The sequence below is a fragment of the Alligator mississippiensis genome, chromosome 11, assembly GCF_030867095.1.
Source record: "Alligator mississippiensis isolate rAllMis1 chromosome 11, rAllMis1, whole genome shotgun sequence".
In the NCBI taxonomy this organism is placed as follows: Eukaryota; Metazoa; Chordata; order Crocodylia; family Alligatoridae; genus Alligator; species Alligator mississippiensis.
In genome coordinates, this window is record NC_081834.1 from 35841468 (window position 1) to 35867629 (window position 26162).

Below are 26162 nucleotides of genomic sequence, written 5' to 3' on the forward strand. Positions count from 1 at the left end.
TGTGAAGAAAACCAAAAGCACACATCAACACATATAGGTATTTAGAATGTATTTTTTCATGATGATGGAGACACTGGTAGGCTTCCAAACTGCTTTAACATTGTACATATACCAATAAAGCATTACCCAACTGATCGCTGTCTCTCTCTCTCTCTCTCTCTCTCTCTCTCTCTCTCTCTCTCTCTCTCTCTCTCTGTGTGTGTGTGTGTGTGTGTGTGTGTGTGTGTGTGTGTGTGTGTGTGTGTGTGTAGAGTGGTCTTTTGTTTTAATTGTAGAAGAACATGGATTTGGGGGTATTTTTAAAATTGGATTTGGGATGCTGCCGGAGCAGTCCAGCTGGCACAAGGGGTAGTGTCCCCAGGTAACAACTGGCTGGGCTCCAGAAGCTCCTGAGAGCAAATAGGCCTGAGCTGCTTGCCAGGGCAGCTTTTTGTATGGATGGGGCCAGGACAGGGCAGCTTTTTATACTGCTGGAGACAGCACAGGTGCTGGCCCCAGGCTCTAGCTCTCCCTGGCTGCAGATCCAGGAGGAGCCAGGCAGGGTTATTTTGCCCCAAGTGGCACAATTTGCTCCACAACAAAGTGAATGTCCAAGCACGTGCATTGAGGCAAAAAGCTCCGGCTCAAATTTGCACCAGTTCTATTTGAGCTGCTGCAAGCGCAAGTGCTTGCATGTGTAGACACACCCTACATGTGCAGCCATAGGCACCGACTTTGGTTTTTGCCTGTGGGTACTCTTTATTTTTTGTGTTTGCGCACCAAGACCTGTGCATGCCAAGAAGCAGCAGCATGTTACTTCAACCTGGCTCGTCCAACATGTCTTGTGGGTGTTGAGCACCAGCTAACATTTTTTGGTGAGTGCTTGAGCTCCAGAGCACCTACAGAGTTGATGCCTATGCAAGCAGCACTATTAGGCCACAGGAAACTAATAAACTCCACAGCAGGTTAGTACTTTTAAATACAAGTACTAACTTGCTGTGGAGTTTTTTTTGTGCCCAGCAATATAAATGTAGGTGCTGGCTGAGGCATGAGGGTGCTTCAGGGTGGGGGCTGACTGGCAGCTAGCCACACACTGAAGTGCCCTCGCACCCCAGCCAACTCCTCCGCAGCACGTTGAGCTGGGTTGCAGCAGCCCCAGGCTGGTAGGCTACCCCCCTGGACTCCCTGCCGGCCAGGGCTACTTTGACCTGGCTCAGTGTGCTACGGTCCCAAATACACATGTAAACATGGTGCCTGAGGACCATAAGCTCTGGTGCGATATGCACTGGAATTTCTTTCTTTGTCTGCATTAATATGCACATATAGATGGACCCATGTTGTAAAAAAAACCTACCCATACCTTGTCTCTCTAAGCCTTTTACAGTGAGTTAGTTGCCCTTTTTTGTGGGAAAGGAACTGCAGATATCTTTAAACAAGATATTTTTGAAAATGAGACTTAGGTGAGTAATTCCAAGAGTCTAACTTGGAACTTAGAGTGGAACTTAGTCTTCTAAGTTCTGGGAAGTTTTATTATTTAAGTATTATTATTCACAGAAATGTTTCAGATAAGGAAACTGATGTGCAGCTTCTCTCATCAAACCTGAAACTTATACTCAAGCAGTAAGAACCTACTTAGACTAAAAGCAAAAGAGAAGTTTTGCATGGAATCTTGCAGAAAATGCTACATAAAATTCTAATCATAATGTTAAGACACTGATGAATGAAACCACTCGCATGAAAAGGAATTATTATTTATATGGTTCTTTCACTTTGGGAGGTCTACAGCAAGTAACCAAAATGAAAATAGAGTAGAGCAGGAAGCAGCCCTTCTTATCATAAAACTACTGTAAAGGTATGCCCAAGGGCAGTAAAGCTAATTTATTTATCTGGCTTTAAGTTAGTATATAGAACACACATAAAATAAAAACATGTAGTCCAGCTCTATGTGCATTTACATTTGCTGCTAAAAATACCACATAAAATCACTACCCAGCCAAAGCAGAAGCACAGTCACCTCCCACCATCCTACCACTAGGCAGTAAAAATGTATTACAAAACTAATCAAAATCTTTCAACCTTGCCAAGTTCCCATCTTGGCCCTGTCAGAACACAGGCTCAAAAAGACAGGTTTTATAGTATTCCCTGAAAGTCAATAAAACAGCTATTTTGAGTTTAGGAGCAGAAAGTAGATTCCAGAGTCAAAAGTTCATTACAAAAAACACCTTGCATACCATCAGTTCTGTTTCTCTTCTGCCAGGATTGCACCAGCTTCAGAAGATGCTTCTGTTGAACTCAAGAAAGGAATCTGGCACCAGGAGAAAGATGTTAGACAGGATGGTCTATTGTCAACTAAGGTTAATAAGAAAAACTCAGTGCCTGAAACTCTACCTGCAAGCCCACTGACAGTCTGTGCAGATCATAATGTATTGGTGTCATGCCTATGCTCATGCTACATTAGTTTCACCTTTTAGAACAGATTTACAATGTTGCCCCAGTCTGTATCCAAGTAAAGGATGTACCCGTCTGCAAACAAACATGAAGAAAAGGCTAACCTGGTCATTGCTGTTATTAGAACCTTGAGAAGCAGCTGGGAATATAAAAAACTCAAGCACATGATATAACCACAGCCAAAAATACTGCTGGCTTCCCCTGATCAATCATAACCGCACCTCTTCTACAGACTGATCCTCAAAAAGTTTGTTCATGTTTAAGCTTCCATCTTGCTGAAACAATAGGAAAAATACTCTTTTGCTTTCAGTGAGTTGGATGAGGTGAAGCCCTAGGTGAACACACTATCCAGTTACCTCCTTGTTAATTCTATATTTATAAATATAGGAATGCAGTTCCATTCTCTCATACCAGCAGGACGCATTTAATACTTTATTAGATAGCACTTTAAGCCAAATCATGCCATTATTCATTTTTGTAAGTTGTGACCAAGTATCTAACTTAAGATCATTATAATGCAAAAAGTTGACATTTGTACGAAGTTGCTCATAAAACTGACAGTCTAACCATGATGGCTAAAACTAGGTATAGACTGGGGAGGCACTGCGTACACTTCCACAAAAATTCTTCAACTGCACCTTAGTCCTGATACTAGATATCCCTGTCTCGCCCAACCATAGAGATTTATTTTTTGAGACAACAAATCTAGTTGGATTATGAGATGCTTCTGTGATTTGCACAGATATCTGCATTGACCCAGGATGGGATGTAGAAGACCTCAGCACTCCGCCTGCATTTAATAATCCACACCTAAGCATAGCATGATTCTATCAAATGTAAATGTAATAAGCTGCTGTGCTGGATGAAAGAGCATAAATTTAATGGGTTTTTTTGAAAATTACTTTGAGTAATAAAGCCTGCTTTGTTATGTTGATCTGTCCATTGTTTGCTCTTACGTAAAAATATCAAGATTTATGCATACATCTTTTAAATTCAGATACCTTGTATGGCTTTATTGATAAGCACAGGCCTGAATACCACAAACCTAATAACATGACAGGTCAAAATTAGGCTGACATATATTTCTCACAGTTGTTGGGATTCACTGCTGGTTAGGTTTGGTCTTCTAATTAACTGTAATTGGTCTCCTTATGTTCCACACAAAATATTTTCCTTCTATCCTATTCCTTTATTATTTTTACACTGCACCTGTTGCAAATGTACCTGAGACTCTTCAAGTAGCACACTAAATAGTGTGACTAGGAACTGCTGCATGGAATTCTATACCACCCCCCACCCTAGATGAAAACTATACAGAGACAATTATTATTTAATTAACATGCCATAATGTACTGCCATTACTGATGGCACAGGACCATCAAATATCCTGTCCACTTGGAAAAAAATATCATGAAGTTTTGCAGAGGTTCTTATTCCTTACAGAAGTTTGTTCCAGAGCCTAGAGCCAGCTGTTAAGCAAGCTCTGTACTATGAAAAATAAGCTGCAGCTTTGCAGTAAATATATTTACTGTGCCACAAGGAGCAGAGATGCTGACTTCTCCCAAACCTGTAAGTGCTCTTTATCTATTTCATGTCCAAAATACTAAATGTCTTTCAAGATATGGCTATATCATATGCTGTTGTAGTACCTAGGAACTGGAACAACTCTGACTACTGCTTGTATAAGGCACTGATTTATTTAGGAAAGTTGTTGGAATTTGACATTTAAACAAGCTGCTGGAATAGTGTAAATTGGACCAGAAATTAATTGTGAAAGACTTAAGTAAAAGAAGTTATGTAGGACAAATACTGTGCGGTAATTCATTGCCTTACAGAACATGATTTGGACATTTCAGTCTTTGAAGGTCTGTAACTGAACACAATTATCTCATGTTACATAAGTGAGTTCATCTAATTTTGCATAAGGTACATCTTTTGGGTTTGAAGATAGAGGAGAAGTAGTAATCTGAAGCAGTTTGTTTACAGCTAGCCTAAATATCTCTACAGGCCCTGCACAGTGCAGTGCAGTGCAGACAGATTTCCCAGACTGACAGATCTGGAGGATGAAAAAGTATATACAGAGCTTCAATAATCATTGTATATTCATTACAACTCTGACACTGATCAGCATCAGCTTGAGACTGTAAACTGAGTGTGCTGAAACTACTAGCCTGTAGACACATGGCAGTTTTAAGTAACAAAAGGGCTACAACCATATTGTATCAAGCTTCTTATCTCTCTGCAGTGCTTTCGTAAACTGGTCATTCCAATCTGAACTTTGATTCATGGTAAAATGAGCTGGGTTGTAGGCTTCTCTGGCTGAGTAGTGATAAAGGTGGTAGATTATAGTTTGCCCAATGCCACGGATGCGTCAAATCTTTTCAGCTCAATCTGACATTGAACAGACACTGGTATTGTTCTGAGTGTTGTGCTCTCATCTGTTAAAGGGCCTTGAAAGCTGACAGTTTATTTGCCCTTAAAAATACAGGTCAATCTTTCTCTCCCTTAGTCTAAACAAGATGATGCTCAGAATAATGTGAGACTTTATTTTCCAAGAGTTGGCAGATTTACCTTCAGTCAGAAAATTGCCTTCACCCTTTTCTGAGTCTCTGCATATAGAAAAGCAGCAGCAGAATAATCCTGGTAAATATGCACTTAATTTCAATCAACTCAGTCATGTGACCTCTCCTTCCAGTCTCTTCAGAAGGGTCCAGAGAACTTTTGGCCAACTACAGTTAGATGGGTTTAGCTCTGCAGTAAGAGAACAGAAGAAGGGGCAAAGAAGGAGGGAAGAAAGGATGAGGAAGAAGAGAGAAGTGATGGAAAAAGTTAAGGGGAAACAGAAAAAAGAAGGAGCTACTCATCTTAATGGCATGATTTTGCTTTTAATTGAAGTGAGTTAGTGCTTTGGTAATTCTTCTCAAACTTGGGGAGTTACTTACAGCAAGTAACTACTTCAGACATTTAAAAAAACCCCTTTTATGTTGTGCCCCAGGGAGTGCCTGTGCTGGGCCTTTTCAATTTTTCAAAAGTCAAGTTCTACAAGAGTTAATTAATTGTAAGATAAGGCACCTAATAAATCAATAAAACAAATACAACACTATTTTGCATGCCAGTGTAGTTCTCCAGCTCAGAATTCTTCTTTCACATTTTTGGTTGTATACTTTCATTCAGTCTTCATCCTTTCCTCCAGCCCATACAAGATAAATGCAAAATCTGAGGAAAGTTGGGCAAGATATATCTAACAACTTTCCCTATCAAAATATATATGTTGCTCAAATCAGTAAGCATTAAAAAAAAGTGCTCAGACAGGCATGAAAAAGAAATGTCACAGCAATTTAGCAAAAGTGTGTGATGAAAGTTCATATATTAATTTTTTACCTACTCTCATGAATGAAAAAATGTTATGGTAGCATTAGAGTGATGTTGTAGCTGTGATGGTGATGTTCCAGTTGGTCCAATAAAAGGTATCATCCTCAGAAATCCTTGTCTGATACTAAGTTTTTCCCATCAACCCTCTTTCTGTCACATTATTTTACAACTCATTAACAGATTTTGATTGGTTAGAAACTAAGAAAGTATTAATTAATGGTGCCTTGATTTGTTAAGCCTACTCTAGGCAGCCAAGAGAGTTAGCTGAAGCCACTTGGAGCATGTCTATCCTATGCAAGGTAGCTCCAAGCTAAAATACCACACACTGGCTCTTCACGTTAACTCTCAAGGTGGCAGAAGAACTGAGAAGCAGTGCTCATTGGCTATGAACGATGTTGCACTAACGCAGCTATCCTACCTCCAGTACAAGAATTAGTGCACTTTGATCTAACACATTGGTTCAGCTGATGCTGGCTTCCGCTATACGGATATACACTTTGATTATATTTTCTAGGTGTCTCTGGGTTTGGAAATGATTGTCAAAGGAGTGTTAAAGATGCAAGTAAGTTGGAACTGGGTTCCTTGATCCTTTCACCACTTTTAAAAATTTAATCCAGTGACTTCTATCTGTGTGCTCCTAATATGGTGCAGCTAAAGAAAGGGGTATAGGCACTAGGGCTGTGCAAAGCTTCAGGTGCTGATTCAATTTGGAGGAGATTTGGCCTGATTCAGTGGCTGAATCCAAATCAAATCAGGAGACCAATAAAAAGGTCCAAATCAATTCGAATGTCTCCGAATCGATTTGGAAAAGAATCAGAGAGCTTTGGAGATTCGGGCAGTCCCCACTCGCTGCCACAGGGAGCTGGACCTGGACTCTGCGCCAGTAAGTAGGGGGCAGGGGAGCGGGGAAGGGACCATGGTGGGACCTTGCCAGGCCCTGTCCCCTGCCTGCTCCCCCCGCCCCCCTGAGCACCCTCCAACCCCCGCCCACTCTCCCATCCATGTCAATGGCTGCCCCACCCAGCCCCAGCGTCCCAGCTCCTTAAAGAAAAAAAAGCCCTGCACTCGCTGGCTGCTGCAGCAGCTGTTGGGGCTTCCAGGGGCTTGTGGCAGAGCCCCCCATGCAGTGTTGGAAAGTGGGGGACAGTGGGGATCACCACCCTGCCTGGCAGCAGCTGGCGAGTGCAGGGCTTCTTTTTTTTAAACAGCTGAGATGCTGGAGCCAGGTGGGGCAGCCATTGACAGAACTGGGAGAGTGGGCGGGGGATGGGGCGTGTTTGATTCAGTGATTTGGTGGCGGCCGAATCTCTAAATCAGATTCGGCCAAATCGATTTAGGATGGTGATTCGAATCACCCAATAGAATCACTGTCCCCTGATTTGGCCAAATCCGAAGCGAATACTAGCTGCTTCACACAGGCCTAATACCCACTACATTAACTGGGTTCATGGACATTTTAGGCTGCTTACAGACAACTCCCCCCTGCAAAAATGGCACTTTAAACCTGGTGTGTCCCCCATGCTAGGCCCAGCTCATGCCCAGAAGAGGCAGCATGTTAAGTTTGGCCTGGCTTGCCCAACACCTGTATAAATCAGGCACTTCAGTGGGGCTTTTTGGCATTTTTATCTAATAGCTGATTGAATCAACTATTAGATAAAAGTGCCGAAAAGCCCCACTGAAGCATGCAATCTATACAGACACCAGGGAGCTAGGTTGAACTAACATACTGCCTCTTCTGGTAAAGCATGTTTTTGTTTTTTCTCATGTCTGTCAGCAGACAAAATGTTATAATCTCTTTGCTGTGCTAGTATACAGAATCAACAATGCTTTGTATATATCATCATGACAAAATCTGCCTTTTCTCCTTTTTACTTCCTCAAATTTCAATAAAATTTGCTCACACAAGCATGACAGATAGCAGAGATGAATTGTAGCAATATTCTCATTGGAGTAAAGGACATATCACACGATAAATTTTGAGCCAAAAATGAATATGGGTAAGTCTTTCACAGTGCCACTATCAGGAATCCCTTGTACAGTAAAAGCTCTGTTATCTGGCATTCCCCAGGAGTGGGAGATGTTGGCTAATTTAATATGCCAGTTAATCAAATGTGCACTGTTTGGTGCAGTCCCTGGCATCAGTGTGCCAGGGGACAGGGAGGGGAGCCCCACGCAGCCTGCTTTTTCCTGGACTGTGGGCCAAATAAGTGGCAAAGAAAAACTTAGCTCATGGCAGCGAAACAGGAAGTCCCCCAGAAGTGGTACTTTTGGTTTCACTTTTGCCGCATCCCTCAGATGCTGGTTAATAGAGTTTTCCAGCAATAAAGTGCCAGTTAACACAACTTTTGCTGTACTAGTTATCTGAAAAACTGGGTATGGCAGCAAGTGCTATAACTCACAGAATTTTAGAATAGGCCTGGTGCTTCTTAGAAATTGAAGAAAAAAATAATTCATACATGCTGTCAAGCCTAAGAAATTCACTGCCACAGAAGGTCACTGTGTCTGACATTACAGCTTTAGCTTAAAGAGCAGTTCCACTCTGAAAAGCGACTTTGAACAAATGGAAATACAGGGTTCTATATTTTTTCCCCTTTTTAATTATTTCCAAATGAAATTTGCTCAGGTTACAAAGTAGAACTGTTGCTTTCAAACTTACCTCTGCAGATACCTCCTTTCCTCCCTTATTTCCCATGATAATTCAAACTATGCTCTTCTGGCTTGTGTATCACTCTAAGTAAAAAAAAATCTACATACTTCATACTTTTACTACCTTATGATGTGCATCTACCATATCATATGTTTGGGTCTAACCATGCAGTCTCACCACTGTTACTAGAGCTGCTCAGGCATATTCACAGACATATTTGAAGAAAATGTAGTTGCAAACATTGCTTTTATAGTTAAGTTTCTTGATCATCCTGGACCTGCAATGGTTCTGGAAGGCTACAATAAATAAATGGTCTTCGGGTTTCTTTCGCTAAGGTAAACAATATTTCACTTCAATAAAACTGCAGGATTCAAACATTTTAAGTCTCCATAGAGTCATAGGATTTTTCATGGTCTATCAAGTATTTCATAGACAAAATCCACTAGAGCTCCCAATTTTCCTACCACTACTGCAGACTGGACACTAGCATTTCTAAGGCCTTTGTCATCTTGCTCACAGCAAGTTTGATGATAAAATTTCAAGTGACTGCTAAAGCCTTATCTATAGTATTGTATTTATGTAGGGAGAAGCTGCAACCCTACACATGTGATATAGTTCCGAGTGAGTTTCTTTTGCAGTGATTATAAAAAACATGACCAGCATTTCTTCATTATGAGTGCTCTTTAACTGAGTCTCCACTTTTTATTTTGTGAACCAATGTCTTGTTTTTACTGTACAATCCAGAATAAACTACACAGCCATTTCAGCAGCAGCTACATAAAATATAGTAGAATCGTATCTTTGATAACATACACATGAGAATAAATAATTTTCCCAGGTATTGACAAAAGAAGGAGACTAGATATGATAAACCATGATAAAATCTATGATCCTATGGTTTCTCCACTGCAGCTCCCATCTTTGCTACTTCCAAAGGAGCTGAAATGGGAATAATAGAAAGGTGGGGAATTTTAAGGAAAAAGAGGAACATAAATATAACCAATATGCCATTATACATGCACTGATACTTATACATTATACATGATCACCTGATCAGGAGGAGAAGATGATTATGAAATGCTCAGGGAGATTAAGTTGTTAAAAGAAAACAAGCAATAATAATGGGAAATTTTAACTATCCTCTCACAGACTGGGTAAACGCCTCATCATGGTGAGATGTAGAAATAAAATTTCTGGATGTGCTAAATGACCACTATCTAGAACAACTCATTTTGGAACCCACAGGAGAAGCAGCAATTCTAGACCTAATCCTGAGTAACACATAGGACCTGTTTCAAAAGGTAGTGAGCCACTTTGTGATAGCAAGCATACAATAATCACATTCACCATTCTGGCAGGAGGGACTAAGCCAAAACAGTCCACCATGCCAACATACAACTTTAGGAAGTGTAAATGAAGAAGGGTAAACAGAAATGAGGAAAGTAGTTAAAAAGAAGTTTAAAGGAGCAGTCAAAATTGTAAAAAGTCTGCAAGTGGCTTGGAAGCTGTTTAACAATATTATATTAGAGGCTCAGGAAAAGAGGTGACCCTGGGAAATACAGACCAAGGTGTCACTTCCATCCCCGGCAAGTTGGTAGAATCTATAATAAAAAATAAAAATCGGCAGTCACATGGAAATATATGATCTGCTGGAGAAGAGTCAGCATGGTTTTTATAAAGAGATATCCTGCCTCACAAATATGCTGGAGTCTTTTATGGGTGTTAACAAGCACATGGACAAGAGGAAATTCAGCTGACATAACATATTTGAACTTTCAAAAGCCAACAAGGCCCTACACCAAAGGTTTTTTTAAAAACTGCATTGTTATGGATTGGAGGAACGGTTCTTTTATGAATTGACAGTTGGTTAAAAGATAGGAAGCAAAGGGTAGGGCATACTGAAATGGTCACATTTCAGTATGGAGAGAGATCAAAAGTGGGGTCCCACCAGGAAATGTGCTGAGCCCTATTTTGTTCAACATTTTCATCCACAACCTGAAAATAGGGGTGCATGGTGAAATCTCTAAGTTTGCAGTTGATACCAAATTACTCTGGGTAGTCAAGTCCCAAGCCGAAAGGAAGGAGATGCAAAAAGATTTCACCAAGCTAAGTGAGGGAGCAAAAGGATGGCAGATGAGCTACAGTGTCAACAAATGCAAGATAATGAACCTAGGGAAAAATAATCTCAGCTATATGTATACAATGTTGGGCTCTGACCTTACAGTAACTGTGGATCATTTTCTAAAAAGTCAGCTCGATCAGCAGCAGTGACCAAAAAAGCCAACAAAACATTGGAAATCATTATAAGAATGGAACTGAAAACAAAATGGAGAACAGCCAAGCACACATCTTGAATACCATACACACTAGGGCTGTGCAAAGCTTCAGTCGCTGATTTGATTCAGAGGAGATTTGGTGGTCGAATCTCTGAATCGAATCAGGAGATCCATTAATCTCTCCGAATTGAATCAGAAGCCTCCAAATAGATTTGGAGAGATTCGATGATTCAGCCATGGACACAGATTTATATGTTTTTTCTATATACCTTGAGGTACCAGGTGCAGCTCATGAACACTGAGATGGTGGGGCAGATAGAGCATCCCACGGGAGCATAGCGGGGTCCCCCACACACTTGGTGCCAGACCCAGAAATGAATGAGAAGTACTTTTGATTCACTTCTAGGTCTGCTGCGGAGCGTGCGGAGGACCTCCCTGACCCCCTAGCTCAGTGACTGGTGCCTCCTGGGTCTGGGGGAGACACCTGGGGTTCCCCCGTGGCTGATTGCCGAGCCAGGTGGGAGTGGGGGGCTCCCCCGCATGCTCGACAGCGGACCTGGAAGTGGACCAGAAGTATTTATTTATGCAATGTTGTAACAGGGGGCCTCCTTGGGGCTGATTTTCCCTGTGGCCCACCCACCTGTTTCTGGGCTAACTGCCCGCCTTCTTGCCTGCTATGCCTTGATGATAATTAATTAATTGATGTTAATTAAGTGGGAGGCTGCCCATTTCTTGCCCTAATGCCAGAGGTGCTATCTGCAGCTCCGTTCCTCCCCTACACCGCAGCCCAAGCCTCGCAGATGGCATCCAGCCCCAGAATCCTGCTCTTTGAACCCCACCTGGATCCCTCCATTCAGGTGGCCTATTCCACCTTCATTCCAGGCTGCATAGCTCCCTGAGCTGCTTTCCCCTTATGGGTGTGGTCCCCTCAGGACCTTTGGCTCTACTGGCCCTGGCCCACCTCCAGGCCAGTCAAAACCCCAGGCCCTCAGCTCTGGGTATCCCTCGCAGTGGGCCCCTGGCCCTTCAACCCTTCCGGTCCTGGCCCCAGCATGGACCAGTCGGGGGATGTCAAGACAGGTTTGAGCCCCACTCTCTCACTGGGGTCCACCTTCCAGACCCTACAAAGGGGGTAACCCACCCAGTTGTGGGAGCTGGGGTTAGGGTGCCCCAACACGCCTTTCACCAGGGTGGTAACTGGCCTGGCATTTCCTGGGGGCTCCTGTGCCACTGACAGCCCCACCAGGCCACCCACTCCCAGTAGGGTGCAGTTTTAGGTCATGCCCAGGACCAGGAGCCTCCTGACCACCCCCTACAGCTCCTCCCTTACCTCCAGTTGATACCAGCAGCCCTGAAGCCAGGTGATATTGTTGCCTGGCCTTCCAGCAACAAAATGCCCTGTTTATATGGGCAGTCCTGAATCCAAAATGGCTTCCCTAATCAGGCACCTGCCGGCTGCTGCCTTCAGGCCCTTAAAGTGGCAGGCACAAACAGTGCCTGCCACAAATGTATAGTTAACTTGTGGAGTTCACTGTTACAGGAGGTGGTGGAGGCAGATAGCATAGCCAGGTTCATAAAGGGACTAGATAAATTCATGGATGATTGGTCTATTAATGGCTATTGAACAGAACATTTGGAGATGTTTCCCCAGGCATCTCTAACCCAGTAAGTAAATGCCAGGGAGAGTACTGAGTGGGGGATAGATTACTTGAGATACATGGTTCAGTGCTCTCCCTCTGAAGTATCCACTTCTGCCCCTGTCAGAGACAGGGCACTGGGCTAGATGGACCATTGGTCTGACTCAGTATGAGTCAGACCAATGGCACTTACGTTCATTGTTTCAAGTCAGGTGCTCTCTCCCAAACAAGAGGCAGAATTGAGCACTGAATGTATATAACAGCTTGGAGAAAGCCAGAGCAATTACTAACTAATCATAATTATAGAAGGTGAGTGTTATTGCTGCCTGTTGTTTACCTGATTAGCTGTGATTTTTTTCATGTGCCTAGTGAGAGAGCTTTCTCTAATATGATAATCAGAGAATATTTCTCTCTCAAAGCAAACACGTCAATTTCATACTGAAAGAGTTTCTAAACAAACTTTCTAGAGAAGAGCTAAAGTATTTTGTCGTAATGTTTAACATTTAACAAAATGGCACCATCAAAATTACGTGAGCAGAACATTCTAAGTCATGAAATCGAGCCCCTGCAAGCACAGATAACTACAGCACACGGATGCCTATACAAGAGCAGCGAGGCTGCTCCAAAACACTAATTATAGCATGTTGGAGCAGATTTGATTAATCAAGATTTGATTAATCAAGTCTGCTGGAGCGTGGCAATTACTGCGCTCCAGCAGACTCCAGCGTCTCATGTATCAGTGTCCCCACACTGAAAAATGGTGGTGGGGGCGCTTTAACTAAAGCTTGTTCAACAAGCTTTAGTTAAAGCGCCCCCACCACCATTTTTCAGTGTGGGGACACTGATACATGAGACGCTATAGGCACTTTAGTTAGTGCCCCTGCCCACCCCATGATCTCTTTTATAAACCTGTTCTATATTCTGAGTAGTTAGGTTTTACATTTCTACAACTTCTCTTACTATGCTGCTCTAGAATCTCATTGCTCTGATGGTTAGAACCCTTCCTCTAATGTCCAGGCTAATTTATTTATGGCCAGTTTATACCTATTTGTTGCAGTGCCAACACTGCCCACTGTTTACATGGTTTTTTCCCCCAGGGTGTTTAGCCCCCTAGTTTTTATAAAGATCATTCTTAATCACCTCAGACTTCATCTCACTCAACCAAAGCAGCCAAGCTTTTTTAGCATCCTCTTGTATGACAGGTTCTTCATTCCCCTGTTCATGCCAGTAGGCCATCTGTTCTAGTTAGAATTATCTTTCTTGAACATGGGTGACCAGAACTATGAACCATATTCTAGTGAAGTTCTCACTATACCTTGTATATTGGTATTAATGATTCCTTCTGTGGAAATCTGATTCTAGGATGTCTTTTTTGCATTACAATGGTGGCTTATAGCCATTCTATGATAAACTAATAAACCCCAAATCTTTTTCTTCCTTCATTTTTTCCAAATGCTGAGCTCCCAGTTCACAGCAGAAATTATTGTTATTAGTCCCTAAGTGTGTCATCTGTTTTTTCCTTTATGATAATCCAATCCTCCTTATTACTGGTGATGCCTCCCAAGATTGTGTCATCAGCTTATTTTATTGGTGCTCTCCTACTTTTTGTATTGAGGTTATTAATAAAAATATTCAATTATGTTGGTCTGAAGACTAATCCTGGAGGAGACGTCCACTAGTAAACTGCCAGTCTGCCTCCCCCCTTTCAATACTAACAGCTGTCAGTGTACCTTTAAACACTTCATTACAATTCTTATGATAATCCCCATCTTTTCCACATTTATTCCCCTACATAGAACCGTATCAGCTGGTTTGCTGAAGTCTAGATAGATAAGTCCTACTAGATTTCCTCTGTTTTAAAAAATGAGTAATCACAGAAAACATCATGTTAGAGTGCCATGATCTACCCTTTTTAGATTGATATTGTACTTTGTTTCATCTAACATTTATCTCCATGTCTGTTTTATTCTTTCCTTCAAAAGATACTCTAAATCCTGACCTAATATCAAGGGCACTGATGGCCCTGTAGTTGCTTGAATCACATTTTTCCCTTCTTAAAGCTATATATGTTCCATATTTGATATTCTCTAATCACAGTACCATTCCAATTTGAGAGATTTATTAAAAACTTGCTACCAAAGCTGTAATGTTATGTGCCAGTTTTGCAATGGAGATTATCAAACGCATTAAGCTCTTTGAGTTTTGTTTCCAGCTTGAATATGGTCACTTTAATTTCAGTTTCTATATCTTCAATCCTTTTAGTCATCCTGTCTATCCATATGATCTTTCTTGTCAAAAACTGAAGCTACAGAATTATTTTATTTCTGAGCCATACCTAGAATATTTTTCTACCCCCATCTTTACTGCCCAACAATCCTACTTCTTCATTCCTTGTTTTCTTATTTATATGACTGAAGATCTTTTTATTTCGTGATAACAAGATGTTACTCAGCTTGAATGTTGGCACATTTCCCTTATTCCCAAGTTTCTTGGTCTTTGAGACAGAGGCCTGGCTTAGGATATATATTCCAGACAGTTTTTGTAGGAGAAAATAAGAATTGCCATTTACTGGGTCAGACCATAGGTCCATCTTGCCCAATATCCTCTGTCTCACAGTGGCAGAGAGTAGATACTGACACATAGCATGAACCTGTGTATGACCTGTGTATGACCATAGTATGACCTGTGTTTTCTTCTGCTGTTCCTTTTTCACGTGCAGCCTCCAGAATTTAAGGTACAGGATGTTCCAATTCAGAGGCTATATACCTAACCCCCATGCTCAATGACTACTGATGCCCCTTATCTCCAAGAATCTGTCCAATCTCTTTTTGAATCTGGCTAACCTGTCAGCTTCCACATCTGGTGACAATGAATTCCACACTTTCATTACATGCTATTTGAAAAAGAACTTCCTTTTATTAGTTTTAAACTTGCTACCTACTAGTTTAATTTGTGACCCTTAATTCTTGTATTCTAAGTGATAGTAAATGATAACTCCCTATTTACTTTCTCTTTGCCGTGTAGTATTTTGTAAACCCTTATGTCCCTCCTCAAGCTCTCTAGCGGAGAGCAGGGGTGTGGCCACACCCCAGCCAGGGGCAGTAGAGTGAGGTGTGGAAGGGGGTTTTAATGCCCCTTCCTCCCCTCTCCCACAAGCACAGGACCCCAGCTGGGGTCTGCCTGGCAGAGGCACAGCAGCTCCTCCTAGGCTTCCTGCCCCATCTCCCCATTCCACTAGCTCACCTTTCGAGTAGAGGTGTGGCCAGATGCCAGCCCCAGACTGGCAGCCTGAGGTGAAGTGGGGAGAGGAAGAGGGGCTTAATTCCCACTCTCCCCCCTCTCCCACTGGCGTGGGACCCCAGCCCGGGTCTGCCTGGCTGCAAGTGTGGTGGGGGGAAGCCTGGGACGGGCTGGGGTCCTGTGGGCCATGGAGGGGGTTTAAACCCCTCTCCCTCCCCTCTACCTGAGGGTCAGACCTCTGAGACCCCTCTACCTGAGGGAGCAGGGGCAGCCCATGCCCCTGCTCCCTCCCCTCTAGTGAGGGAGAAAAGAAGTCAGGCAGGGGCTGCTCCTCCCACACCAGGCAGACTGGGCTGTGTCCCCAGCTGGGTTTCCCACCCCCAACCCATTCTCTGCCAGCCCTCACTGCTGCAGCTAGAGAGCAGAGGGGTGGGGCCAATCCTGCTCTGCTAGAGCAGATGACACAGCCCAGCCCAGGGCTGCAAAATATCATAGAAAGCTGGGGACTGTTATTTAACTTGAAGCAGGAAGGGGCCTGGGACCAAAGTTCCATAAACCAGTTTGATCTAAATCAGTTATGTCTGATGCTACATTTAACCAGGTTTATCTTTAAACCAGTTTCGGCCATTTTGAAACTGCTTTATGTGCACTGACTTCTGTTGTTACAGGTTTAAACCAGTTTCTGATCACTTAAACCAGTTTATGTGTAACTTCTGTTCCTATCCAAAGTATGGATGCACACAGATTTGTAAAGGGGCATGATGATACTTTCAGTTTTGTTTATAATTCCCTTCTTAATAATCCCTAACATTTTATTTGCTGATGTTTTTAGCAAATTGTCCACAATGACTCCCAGAACTCTTCCCTGTCTGGTAACAGCTAATGTAGAGTCCATCATAGTATAGGTGTAGTTTAGGTTATTTTTGCCCAAGTACATCAGTTTACACTTATCTACATTGAATTTCATTTGCCATTAGTTCCCCAATTCCTCAATACTGCCAGATCTATCTGTAGTTCCTTGCAGGGTGCTTTTGTCTTTACCACTTGGAATCTTTAACTTAAAGAAATTTCAAGCCTCTGCATTCAATTCCCTGTACTTCTCAGTCTAGTTGACTTAGTTCCTTTAGGGAGCACCTATACGTCACCCTACAGTGATGTAGCGATCCACTACATCGCCATATGGCATGCTAAGGCGATGTAGTGATTAGTTGTGTTTGCGCATGATCACCAACTACATCATTGTAATTACACACTCCCTGGGTATAGCTTAAGCATAAAGCACGGTGCTATAGCAATGTTGCCATACAGTGATGTGTAGACATGCCCTTAGTTTACCAAAATTTTCCCTTTTCGAGTCAAGATCCTAAGTTACAGACCTACTGTTGTTTATCCTTTTCTTAATATGAAAGGGAATCAAATTTGATCCCTCAATCCAAGGTTACTGTCTGTGACCAGTTCTTCTATAATGACCTCTCAGTACTTACCAAAACTAAATTTAAAAGTCATAATCTCTTACTGGTTCATTAACTGTTCGGTATTAATGACATTTTCTATCACATCCACAAATAAATGCACTCTACTTTTATTAGAAGCATTAGTCCTCTAATCTGTACCTTGAAAGTTAAGTCTCCCATAATGACATGATTCATGGTAATATTCAGTGGCGACACGTAGGGGGTGCACAGAGGTGCACGTGCACCCCCTGACCGGCAGCACTCGCCACTTAGGTGATGGGTGGGGGGGCAAATGTGCCCCCCCTGCAAGCACCGGCTGATGCTTGTTCCCAGAAGAGGCCGCAGTTACTCCTGGAAGTGGTTGTAGCGATCAGCTGTCCTGGGATCACCCCTGGGGCAGTGGGAATGGTCGCGGGGGTGTACATGCCCCCCCTGACTAAGGCAGCACCAGCTGCCCATGGTGATATTGTTCTAACATTAGAGAGCTCTGTCCACATCCAAATCCAGACTCCCAGACATATTTCAATAGAATTACTTTTACATATTGCCTAGAATTGATTTGGGGCATGTGTCTATTGTGATAGCAGCAAGTCTTGGCTGGCATGTTACCAAGTATGACCCATGCACTCTCTCATGTTCTCCAAACACAAAAATATCTCAACACAACTGCTGCAGGGCACCCCTCTGGAGCTTCTTACTAAGGTTTGGCCTCCAACGTTCTTGAGAGCAGCCAGTGGAGATGACCCTGGAGTGGCCTCACCAGTGTACTTCCAGATTGGGAGAATTCATGTCAGGGTGTGAACTAGGATGAATTTAGGAAGAGCCCAACCAAGCATACGAATGTCATCATGTAGACACATCCTTTAACCTGTATTAGCCTTACTTATTTCTTGGCAGCCTAATATATCATTAATGCAGAAATAAAGATAAAGGTGGTAGGCTGGCATTGTCTTTTCTGAATAGAATGTTAGACAATCTCTGTAGGGAAAAGTGCTTTCTTTTTTTTTTTTCTCAAAAAAGGACAGTTGGGCTGCCTATACACGTGCTCCTTGGCATTCTAATTAGAATGCTCCAGAGTCGCTGCAGCATCATGTGTATTAAGCCTCTGTGCATTTTAAAATGGCCATGGTGCGGTTTGTCAAACCTCATTTGATGAGATTTAGCTAAAGCATCCCATGGCAATTTTTAAATGCATGGCAGCTCAATACTTGTGACCCCAAGACATTTTAATCAGAGTGGGTCTCCAGGATATGTGCTAATTAAAATGCCTCCCACCCTGTTGCATGTGCATGGGCAGCTTTTAGGCCCATGATTTTGTCTAACAAAGATTTAGACCATCTTCCAATTATAGAGATGGTCTAAATAAAGATCATCACCAAAGGGAAAAAATACCCCCAAATCTCAAAACCCCTTGCTTCTCACATATTTCCTGGACCATCACAGCTACAACAACCCCCTCTTTTCTGAGTAGCACATACCATTCAAGTCATGACTACTCTTCCAATTATAAGTTTAAGCTTACAGGAGTACTCTGGTACACAGTTCTGTCATTTAACAGGATGACTGTGCTCTATAAAGATAAGCTCCAGTCTTGTAAATATGTAACTTTACTGTATCTGTAGTAATTTGTGATTTATTGTATCAGGTACTCTTTTATGCTATGTCTCTTTGTCATGAGCTAGTAAGCAGCAGACAGTGCACAAATACCATCCCATTTTGGCACACGCTGCTATCAGAGTGCACTTTCTGTATTAAATGGTGATAAATTAACAACCCTTCTCACATCGCACCTTTAGGGTCAGCCTTACAACGTTGCACTCCTGCAGTGGGTTCAGTTTCAGCGTTTCTCCAAGGTTGCTGCAGCCTGATGTTTGATGCTGCATTTCACAGCAAACACAGACACCATCACTGTCAAATTTAATCTGAAAAAAAATAAAACAGAGGGAAAAGACTTAGTGTTCCAAACCGTACCTGTTAGCATTCCTATTTATATTTACCTGCAACATAAGAAAGTACTATCAGTGTGCGATAGGGATGTCCTAATTCACACTCATCATATAAATCTTTGCTACAGCCTTAAGTAAAATTACTTCTATTGACTAGTAGGGGCCATAAAACTGAAACTAGGAACAGTAGATACTGTTGAAAAGTAAGGGTGAGTTGGGTTTATTTTCAATGCCTTCTGTGAACTATTTAGAAGGCCACTGTTAGAAGGGAAAACTGGGAGTTACTGCACTATACAGAATAGATAAAACCAAGACAAATTAAGGCAGGGTAGAGGTGTACCTTATAAACTAATTGAATCAGAAATGCATAAGGTTTCATGGGCCACAGCTCATTTCATCAGATGCTATGAAAGGACATGGAGGCCGGGTCCAGATGGGTGCAGCCATGAGGTATGTGGCACCGCAGACATATCTGTGGCAGCACATACCACACATTCATTTGTTCTCCATGCTGCTGGATATCCAGGGCTCAAAAAACCCCAGAACAAACCAACAACACCCAGGGGGGGAAGCAGCAGCAGCAGGCACAGCCCAAAGCCGGAGCTTAGCCAGCAGGAGCTGTGCTCCGCTGCCAGCCAGGCTCTGTGCAGCAAGATCACCACTTCTGCAACCCCAGGAGACCCCCAGGACCTCAAGTAACGTTGCTGGGGCCAGCCTCCCTTACCCCCCCCGGGTAACCTGCTACACGCCAAAGCAGGCATGGCACAGGTATTCCCCGGGGACAAACAGTGGTGGTATAAGGTGCACCACCACTAGTTGTCCCCAGGGAACCAAAGGTCCCTGCACGTCTGGACCTGGCTGGAGAAAGCAAGCTATCAAATAGAACGAGTGATTTAAATACAACAGAGAGGAAAGGAGGGGGGAGGGAAGGGGATACAATTCACGTTTTTCCATTCATGTATGTGATCAATTGAAGGGTCATAAAAAACACATTTAGAAAGCGAGATGAGGAGAACAGAAATGGGCAACTATACATTTGAGAGGAGAAAGTGGAAAGAATGTAGCATGAGGGGAAGGTGAAAGATTTATATTTCATACAAATAAAAGGGGGTACACCAGTCTCCTTTCCTACTTATGTTTGCTCTGAAAAAGTTTTGTTTTTTCTTCTTTCAAATTCTGTATGTTTAAAAATCTTATCTTTATTAAAAACAGCAAATATTTAACATCCTTATGTTTGAATTTGCACAGTTCTTATTTTAGTTTTTATTTTGTTTAATTTTTTCTTGAGGCTTTCAAAGACACTAGCCATTTCCAGTTGTTTTCTTCTTTCAAAACTGATTAAAGTGTGCTTTGCTTAATGCATATGTGCTGTAGTTTGATTTAAAGTATTTCAATTTTTATTTACTTTCTTTACATTCTGATTTATACTCCCCTTCCAATGATAGTTTTAGTCATATAGGAAGCACAGAATTGGATTCATTATCCTCATTTTGTTTTTTTGATTTTTTTTAAAAGGTCAGATTTTTCTACTCCTATCCTACAATAATGTAAACTTGACATTTAACTATACAATTTTCATCAGTTTATTAATATGAACCTACAGCCACTTCCATTTTTCTCAACTACTCATTTATATGCTTTCCTTGTTCCAAATGTTAAACTATTTTGTGCAGGTAAGTGTATGATTTAAAGGACTGATAATGGGATACAGTGCTTTCCCTTTAGGCTACTGGCTCCAATCCAATGCTGGTCAGTGTTAAGTGAAAGTCATTATCATCAAATGACAGTTTAATGGTCTATATGAAATGAGCTTAGTGGTCTCAGTTCCCAGACTCTCAGACTGAAGAAACCAGTACCAAAACTGGCAATAATTAGAAACTTGACTGGGATTTTGAGCTGAAGGGTCAAGGATTTAATGGGCCATGTAGAGACACTGAATTAATCTTATATCCATGTCAGGGTAGAGGCACAGTGGCTGAGCCATAAGGAAGAGACTGTACAGTTACCATCTGTGCTGTGTTTGTTCTGCTACTATAGAGACAGCAGTTGTCTTTACACCCATCTGGTTCAGCACCTTAATGAGTACAGCATGCAACTTAAATTGCATATATGTAACATATTACCCAACTACTTCAGCTGCCTTGATTAATGGCTAAACAAACTAAAATGGACTCTGGCAGTTTCAGGAAATGGAAGAGCTGTGTCTGAAATCAACTTTATACAAAGCAATATTTCAGTGGATTTCTTTGTTCCTAATTAACTCATTTTTCCATATTAATAAAAGGCTGACACCACTCCTATCCTCTTCCTATCTAAATGTTTTTAAACATATATTTTATATTAAAAGACAGATTGTGATTTCTCATTAGACTAATCTGGCACCTCTGTTTCAATGTTGCTTAACAAAGAAACAGTTGGGAGAACAAGAGAAGTAAGAGCTGTTTTAAAAAAAAAAACCTTACAAGAAGAGAGGCTAATAAGTCAATATAATGTCATATATCATAATAAAGTCATGCTCCAGGCACCTCTATATCTCAATGGCTTTGAACTCCTGAACCACTAGAATGCCCTCTACCTAGTGTAATTAGTCAAAATGCTTTTTAAAAGCAGAGCACAGCAATTAGACCATTTTCTATCCATTTATGAATAAAAGCATATGTAGTTGTTTATTACCTCCTCTGTAGCATGGTCTTGCCCTGAGCAATACAAACTGTAAATGAAACTAAAACAGTGAACATCCTTTATATTGCCCCCTTGATTTTCATCATACTTTGCCTATTTTATAAAATCAACCTAGAATGTTACACACAAAAGATATGTAACAATTTAAGACAGCCTTTTCAACTCCTGTGTCTAATTTTATTTTTTTAGAAAAGTGAAAGATCCGATCTGTACATATACTACATGATCAGACAATCTTAAGGTCTTCAAACCCATGAAAAATACAAAATGTTAAATCTTTGGAGAGAGATCCTGCTTCTGAACTCCTCTGGGAATGTTGGAAATGGTGTCAGCTGTTAGATAAATACTACAAAGCAGGTTTGAAATTCACACTTTGAATTCAGAGCTGTGTCAAATCCAGCAGTCAGAAAGCTATAGTACACCTGCTAGACCAGCACAGAGCATACAGAGAAATCAATATAGTCCTTCAACTGGTAAAAAGTTTTTATAACAAGGAAAATGCATTTTAGACAAAGCTGTCTACACCAAGACCATTTATACTCCGATTCATGCTGCTTCTGTTGAATGAAAGTTAGTCGCCCCCACATGATAGAAGCTATTTGACATGTCTAATGTGAAATAGGGATCTTCAATACACTTTTATCTCATGTAATAAACAGGTATCACACACAAACAAAGGCTGAAAGGAAAAAATAACCTCCTAACAAAAGTCTTACCTGTGACAGATTCTCTACTCACTCTAAAATGTACCTCATAATTTATCTTTACTGTACAGCACCTGACCCTGTAATTTGCTAAAATGATTTTTTATTAAAAAGAACTGTTTATATGAGAGTTATCAAGGACACAGTGAGACAGAAAGTAGGGCATGATGACACTTTAGGGCTCCTACACATGTACATCAAGGCTACTCTGATGTGCTGTAAACACAGCGCATCTGAGCAGACTTGATTAATCGAGTCTGCTGGAATGTGGGAAGAATTACCGCACTACAGCAGGCTCCAGCGTCATGTGCACCAGCATCCCCATGTTGAAAAATGGCAGCAGGGGCGCTTTAACTAAAGCTTGTTCAGCAAGCTCCCCTGCCACCATTTTTCAGCATGGAGATGCTGATACACATAATGCTCTGGGTGCTTTAGTTAGAGCTGCTCTGGGCGCTTTAGAGAGGTCCTGCTACCACCCAGAGCTCATGTATAAATGCCGTTAGAGACTAAATAGTTCAGAAAAGTATGAGCTTTCACAGGCAACAACTTATTTAATCAAATGCCCTATCCTCTACTTGATTTCAGACAGACACAGCTAACTACCTCTGGACTAAATGGTGCTGACTTTAGAATTACAGCTGCCATTGTATATGTCTAAAAAAAAATTTCAACAAGTACAGGGAATTACTTGTTTTGTTCATGCAAAAAAAATGCACATGAAGAATACAGTACAGACATATTTTTGAAGATCCTCTGACAAACTTGCTTGTTAGGCTTTACTATATAGTAAAATATATTTGTAAAATGACCTGAAAGACAAAACTCTATTGATAAGTTATTTTAGATTTTATATATTTTAGATTTTATGCTGATATACTTTATACTGCCATAGCACCCAAGAACCTTTCAAGTAAAAGCGATAGGAATGGACAAGTCCAGATCGGATTCATTGCATCCGCTCATGGCATCTTTCTCTTTCTAAAGGCACAACTCTCCTTGGGGTAGGATGTAGGTTTTCAGGTGAAGATGCTATCATTTTTATGGCACCAAAGCCTTTACAAAGAGGAAAATTCTGCAGTTTTTCCTATGGATGGTAAGATTCCAAATCTGCCTAATTTCTTCTGGAAGTTTGTTCCATACCTGAATAACTCTTAGGTAAGAATGCCTTGTTTCCATTGCTTGTGCAGCCTCATGCATTTTGTGATCTGCTTATTCATTTTCCATTTTAGCTTATACTAGGATAGCCCAGTTTCCCCCATGCCTGATGCACCATTTTTTAAAACTATTTTGAGAATATTACAGATCAAAACAACTGCACAACCTTGACTCACATTGGTGAACATTACTAATATGAGTAATTCCAGTGAAGTTTATAGGACACACTAGCATGAGTACTGGATGCACAGGTGGCCCTTATCCAAAAATATAACTTGTACTTCAAGTTCTCCTTGAAAATGTATAGTACACATTAGAAAGACTTTAGCTGCAGTTACACTTCCTTAAATACACTGCAAGAAAATACACTGGATGGGAACTACTGGACAGAAATGATTAAGACTACTTACATAAGCAAGTAATGAAAAGGATCCTCGGAGAAGAAAGGGCATGAGGAACTTCAGCATATTTAACATGTATTTAAATATATTATGAATGTTGAATTTTTTTCAGGGGCCTGGTATGCCCAAATCTTGTCCAGTTATGGCAAGAGCCTTAAAGAAAAAGATGCTGCTCTAGCTTTAACACCTCAGGACCAAAGGGTCAGCTCAGGGCAAGATAACTCTTCCACATTCCACTGATTTTTCTCTAGCACAAATCTTAATAACATTTCAGTGCAGATGTCCTCTTAAATCAATAATACAAAGGTTGAAAATGGGTTAAAATCCCTCAGCTCGTAAGTTTAATATCCCAATTGTGATTTATGAGAGTTGCCCACAAAATAAAACACTCTGTTCCATATAGAACTGCTAGATATGGATTCCTGTAGAACTTACTCACTGTGATGGCTGTTGCCAATATTTGGAAAGGATATTTAGAGATCATAAATTACTCCAGGACAAAATTTTTGTAAAAAATTGACAAATCAACAGATAAACACTGTGAGCCTTGTTGTTGACCATATATAGTAGGGAAACTATATAAATAAAACTGCCCTGGGAGTAGAAAAGAGAAAGGATTCCAGCAAGAAAGAAAGTATAGTGGAAGAGAACTATCAAGACTAGAAAAAAAGAACGGAGAGGAAAAAATGCTTTTGCTTGAAATTGTTAACTGAGTTTATTTTATCCGGTATTTCATACAATTAAGTTCTACGATTCTGACCTTTCAATGGGCTGAAAACTAAATCTGAACTCTTCAGTTTCATGAATTTGAAGGTCCATGAGTTCTAGTGGCTAGGATGATAGACTGGGAGTAAAATTAACTCTGTCCTAACACTGGCTGTGCTATTCACCTCCCATGCAAAGTTGTGCAAGGACTGTGAATTCTGTACATTTGCTTTCCTTTCCCCATTCTAAGAGTTATTCAGGTCAAAGATAGTATCTCATTAAGCATTTGAACAACATCTACCATAAGGTGCCTGGCTCATCTGGGGCTCCCAGGCATAACTACAGTATAAATAATACACATCTTCCCTATAACAGGGACTGACAATAGACAGAATTCCAGATCTTGAATGATTAAGTTTGCTTAAGGACCTTAAGCAGTTGGCTTTAAAAAAATACAAATTACAGTAGCTAATTAGACACAAAGACTCAAAATATGTGCTAAGAGATAAAGCAATAACAACAATAGTATTCTGTACAGAATGTAGAAATGGTAGAAAATGAATTATTGTATTTACTTGACTACAAGATGATTCTGAATATAAGAATCCACCCAATAATTAGATCCTATATATGGAAAACATATATATTTGTTATTATTTTCCAGGTATAGAATTGAATTATTGAAGGTCTGCCTTGAATATGTCCCCCTCCCAGTGCTACAGAAGGAAAAACAATTTGGAGGTGGGGGGGGGGAGGGAGTTGAATAGCCCCCGCTCCTCATGATTTCTTCTCCCTGCAGTCCCTTCCCCCACTCCTTACTGCCAGACCCTACTCTCCATAGCACATGGAAGTCAGGGGCAAATTTGAAAATACTGACCTTGAAATAGTAATTGATGCATTTTACCTTTTTTGAAACTGCTACAAATAGTGGCACAGGTATTCCAAAAACACACTTTTAAGCAGCACTTTTGTACCTACTTATATATAGTACGAACTGGGCACATCTCCAGAAAATGCTTATTGCGTGGTAGCCTATATACTAATACTACACAGTAGCATGCTGGTCAAAAACTGTGCTAATAAGCTACTGCACAATAACAGTCATGAAAAAACTGCGCATCAGTTTTTCTGCACAGAAAAACTGAGCTTCATACTGCACAGAAACTGTCGTTAATGCATATTTAGTTAGTACTTCATTAAGCAAGTAGTAAACTAATGGCACCGTAACTACTGGACATTAATGAATGTGCAACATGTCCACTTCTTTTATAATATATTTAGTGTTCCAGACCAAATTAGCCAAAATCAGTTCCAAATTATGTCGACTGAGTAGAACTCAATCGTTCCAAAAACCATATCAATTGAGCAGGCAGAACTCAATTTTTCTAGGCACCATGTATGGCACTACAACCAGAGAGCATCCTTCATCCCAGACCTATCACCCTGGGACTTCAGATACTCCCAAATCCATTGGCAGGCATTCTACATGTAGGACCAAGCCCAGAGGTCTTAGGGT

The 26162-nt window shown here is 41.2% G+C and overlaps 1 protein-coding gene across 7 annotated transcripts in view; it reads right to left on the minus strand.

Moving 5' to 3' along the window:
• The window catches only part of ENTREP2 (endosomal transmembrane epsin interactor 2), a 451267-nt gene that overhangs the window by 107670 nt on the left and 317435 nt on the right, over positions 1 to 26162 (minus strand). For all 7 annotated transcript variants that reach the window (XM_019477587.2, XM_019477589.2, XM_019477585.2 and 4 more), the window contains one exon: positions 18844 to 18975. In XM_019477587.2, the coding sequence (XP_019333132.1) occupies positions 18844 to 18975 (132 nt within the window). The remainder of the gene's footprint in view (positions 1 to 18843; positions 18976 to 26162) is intronic.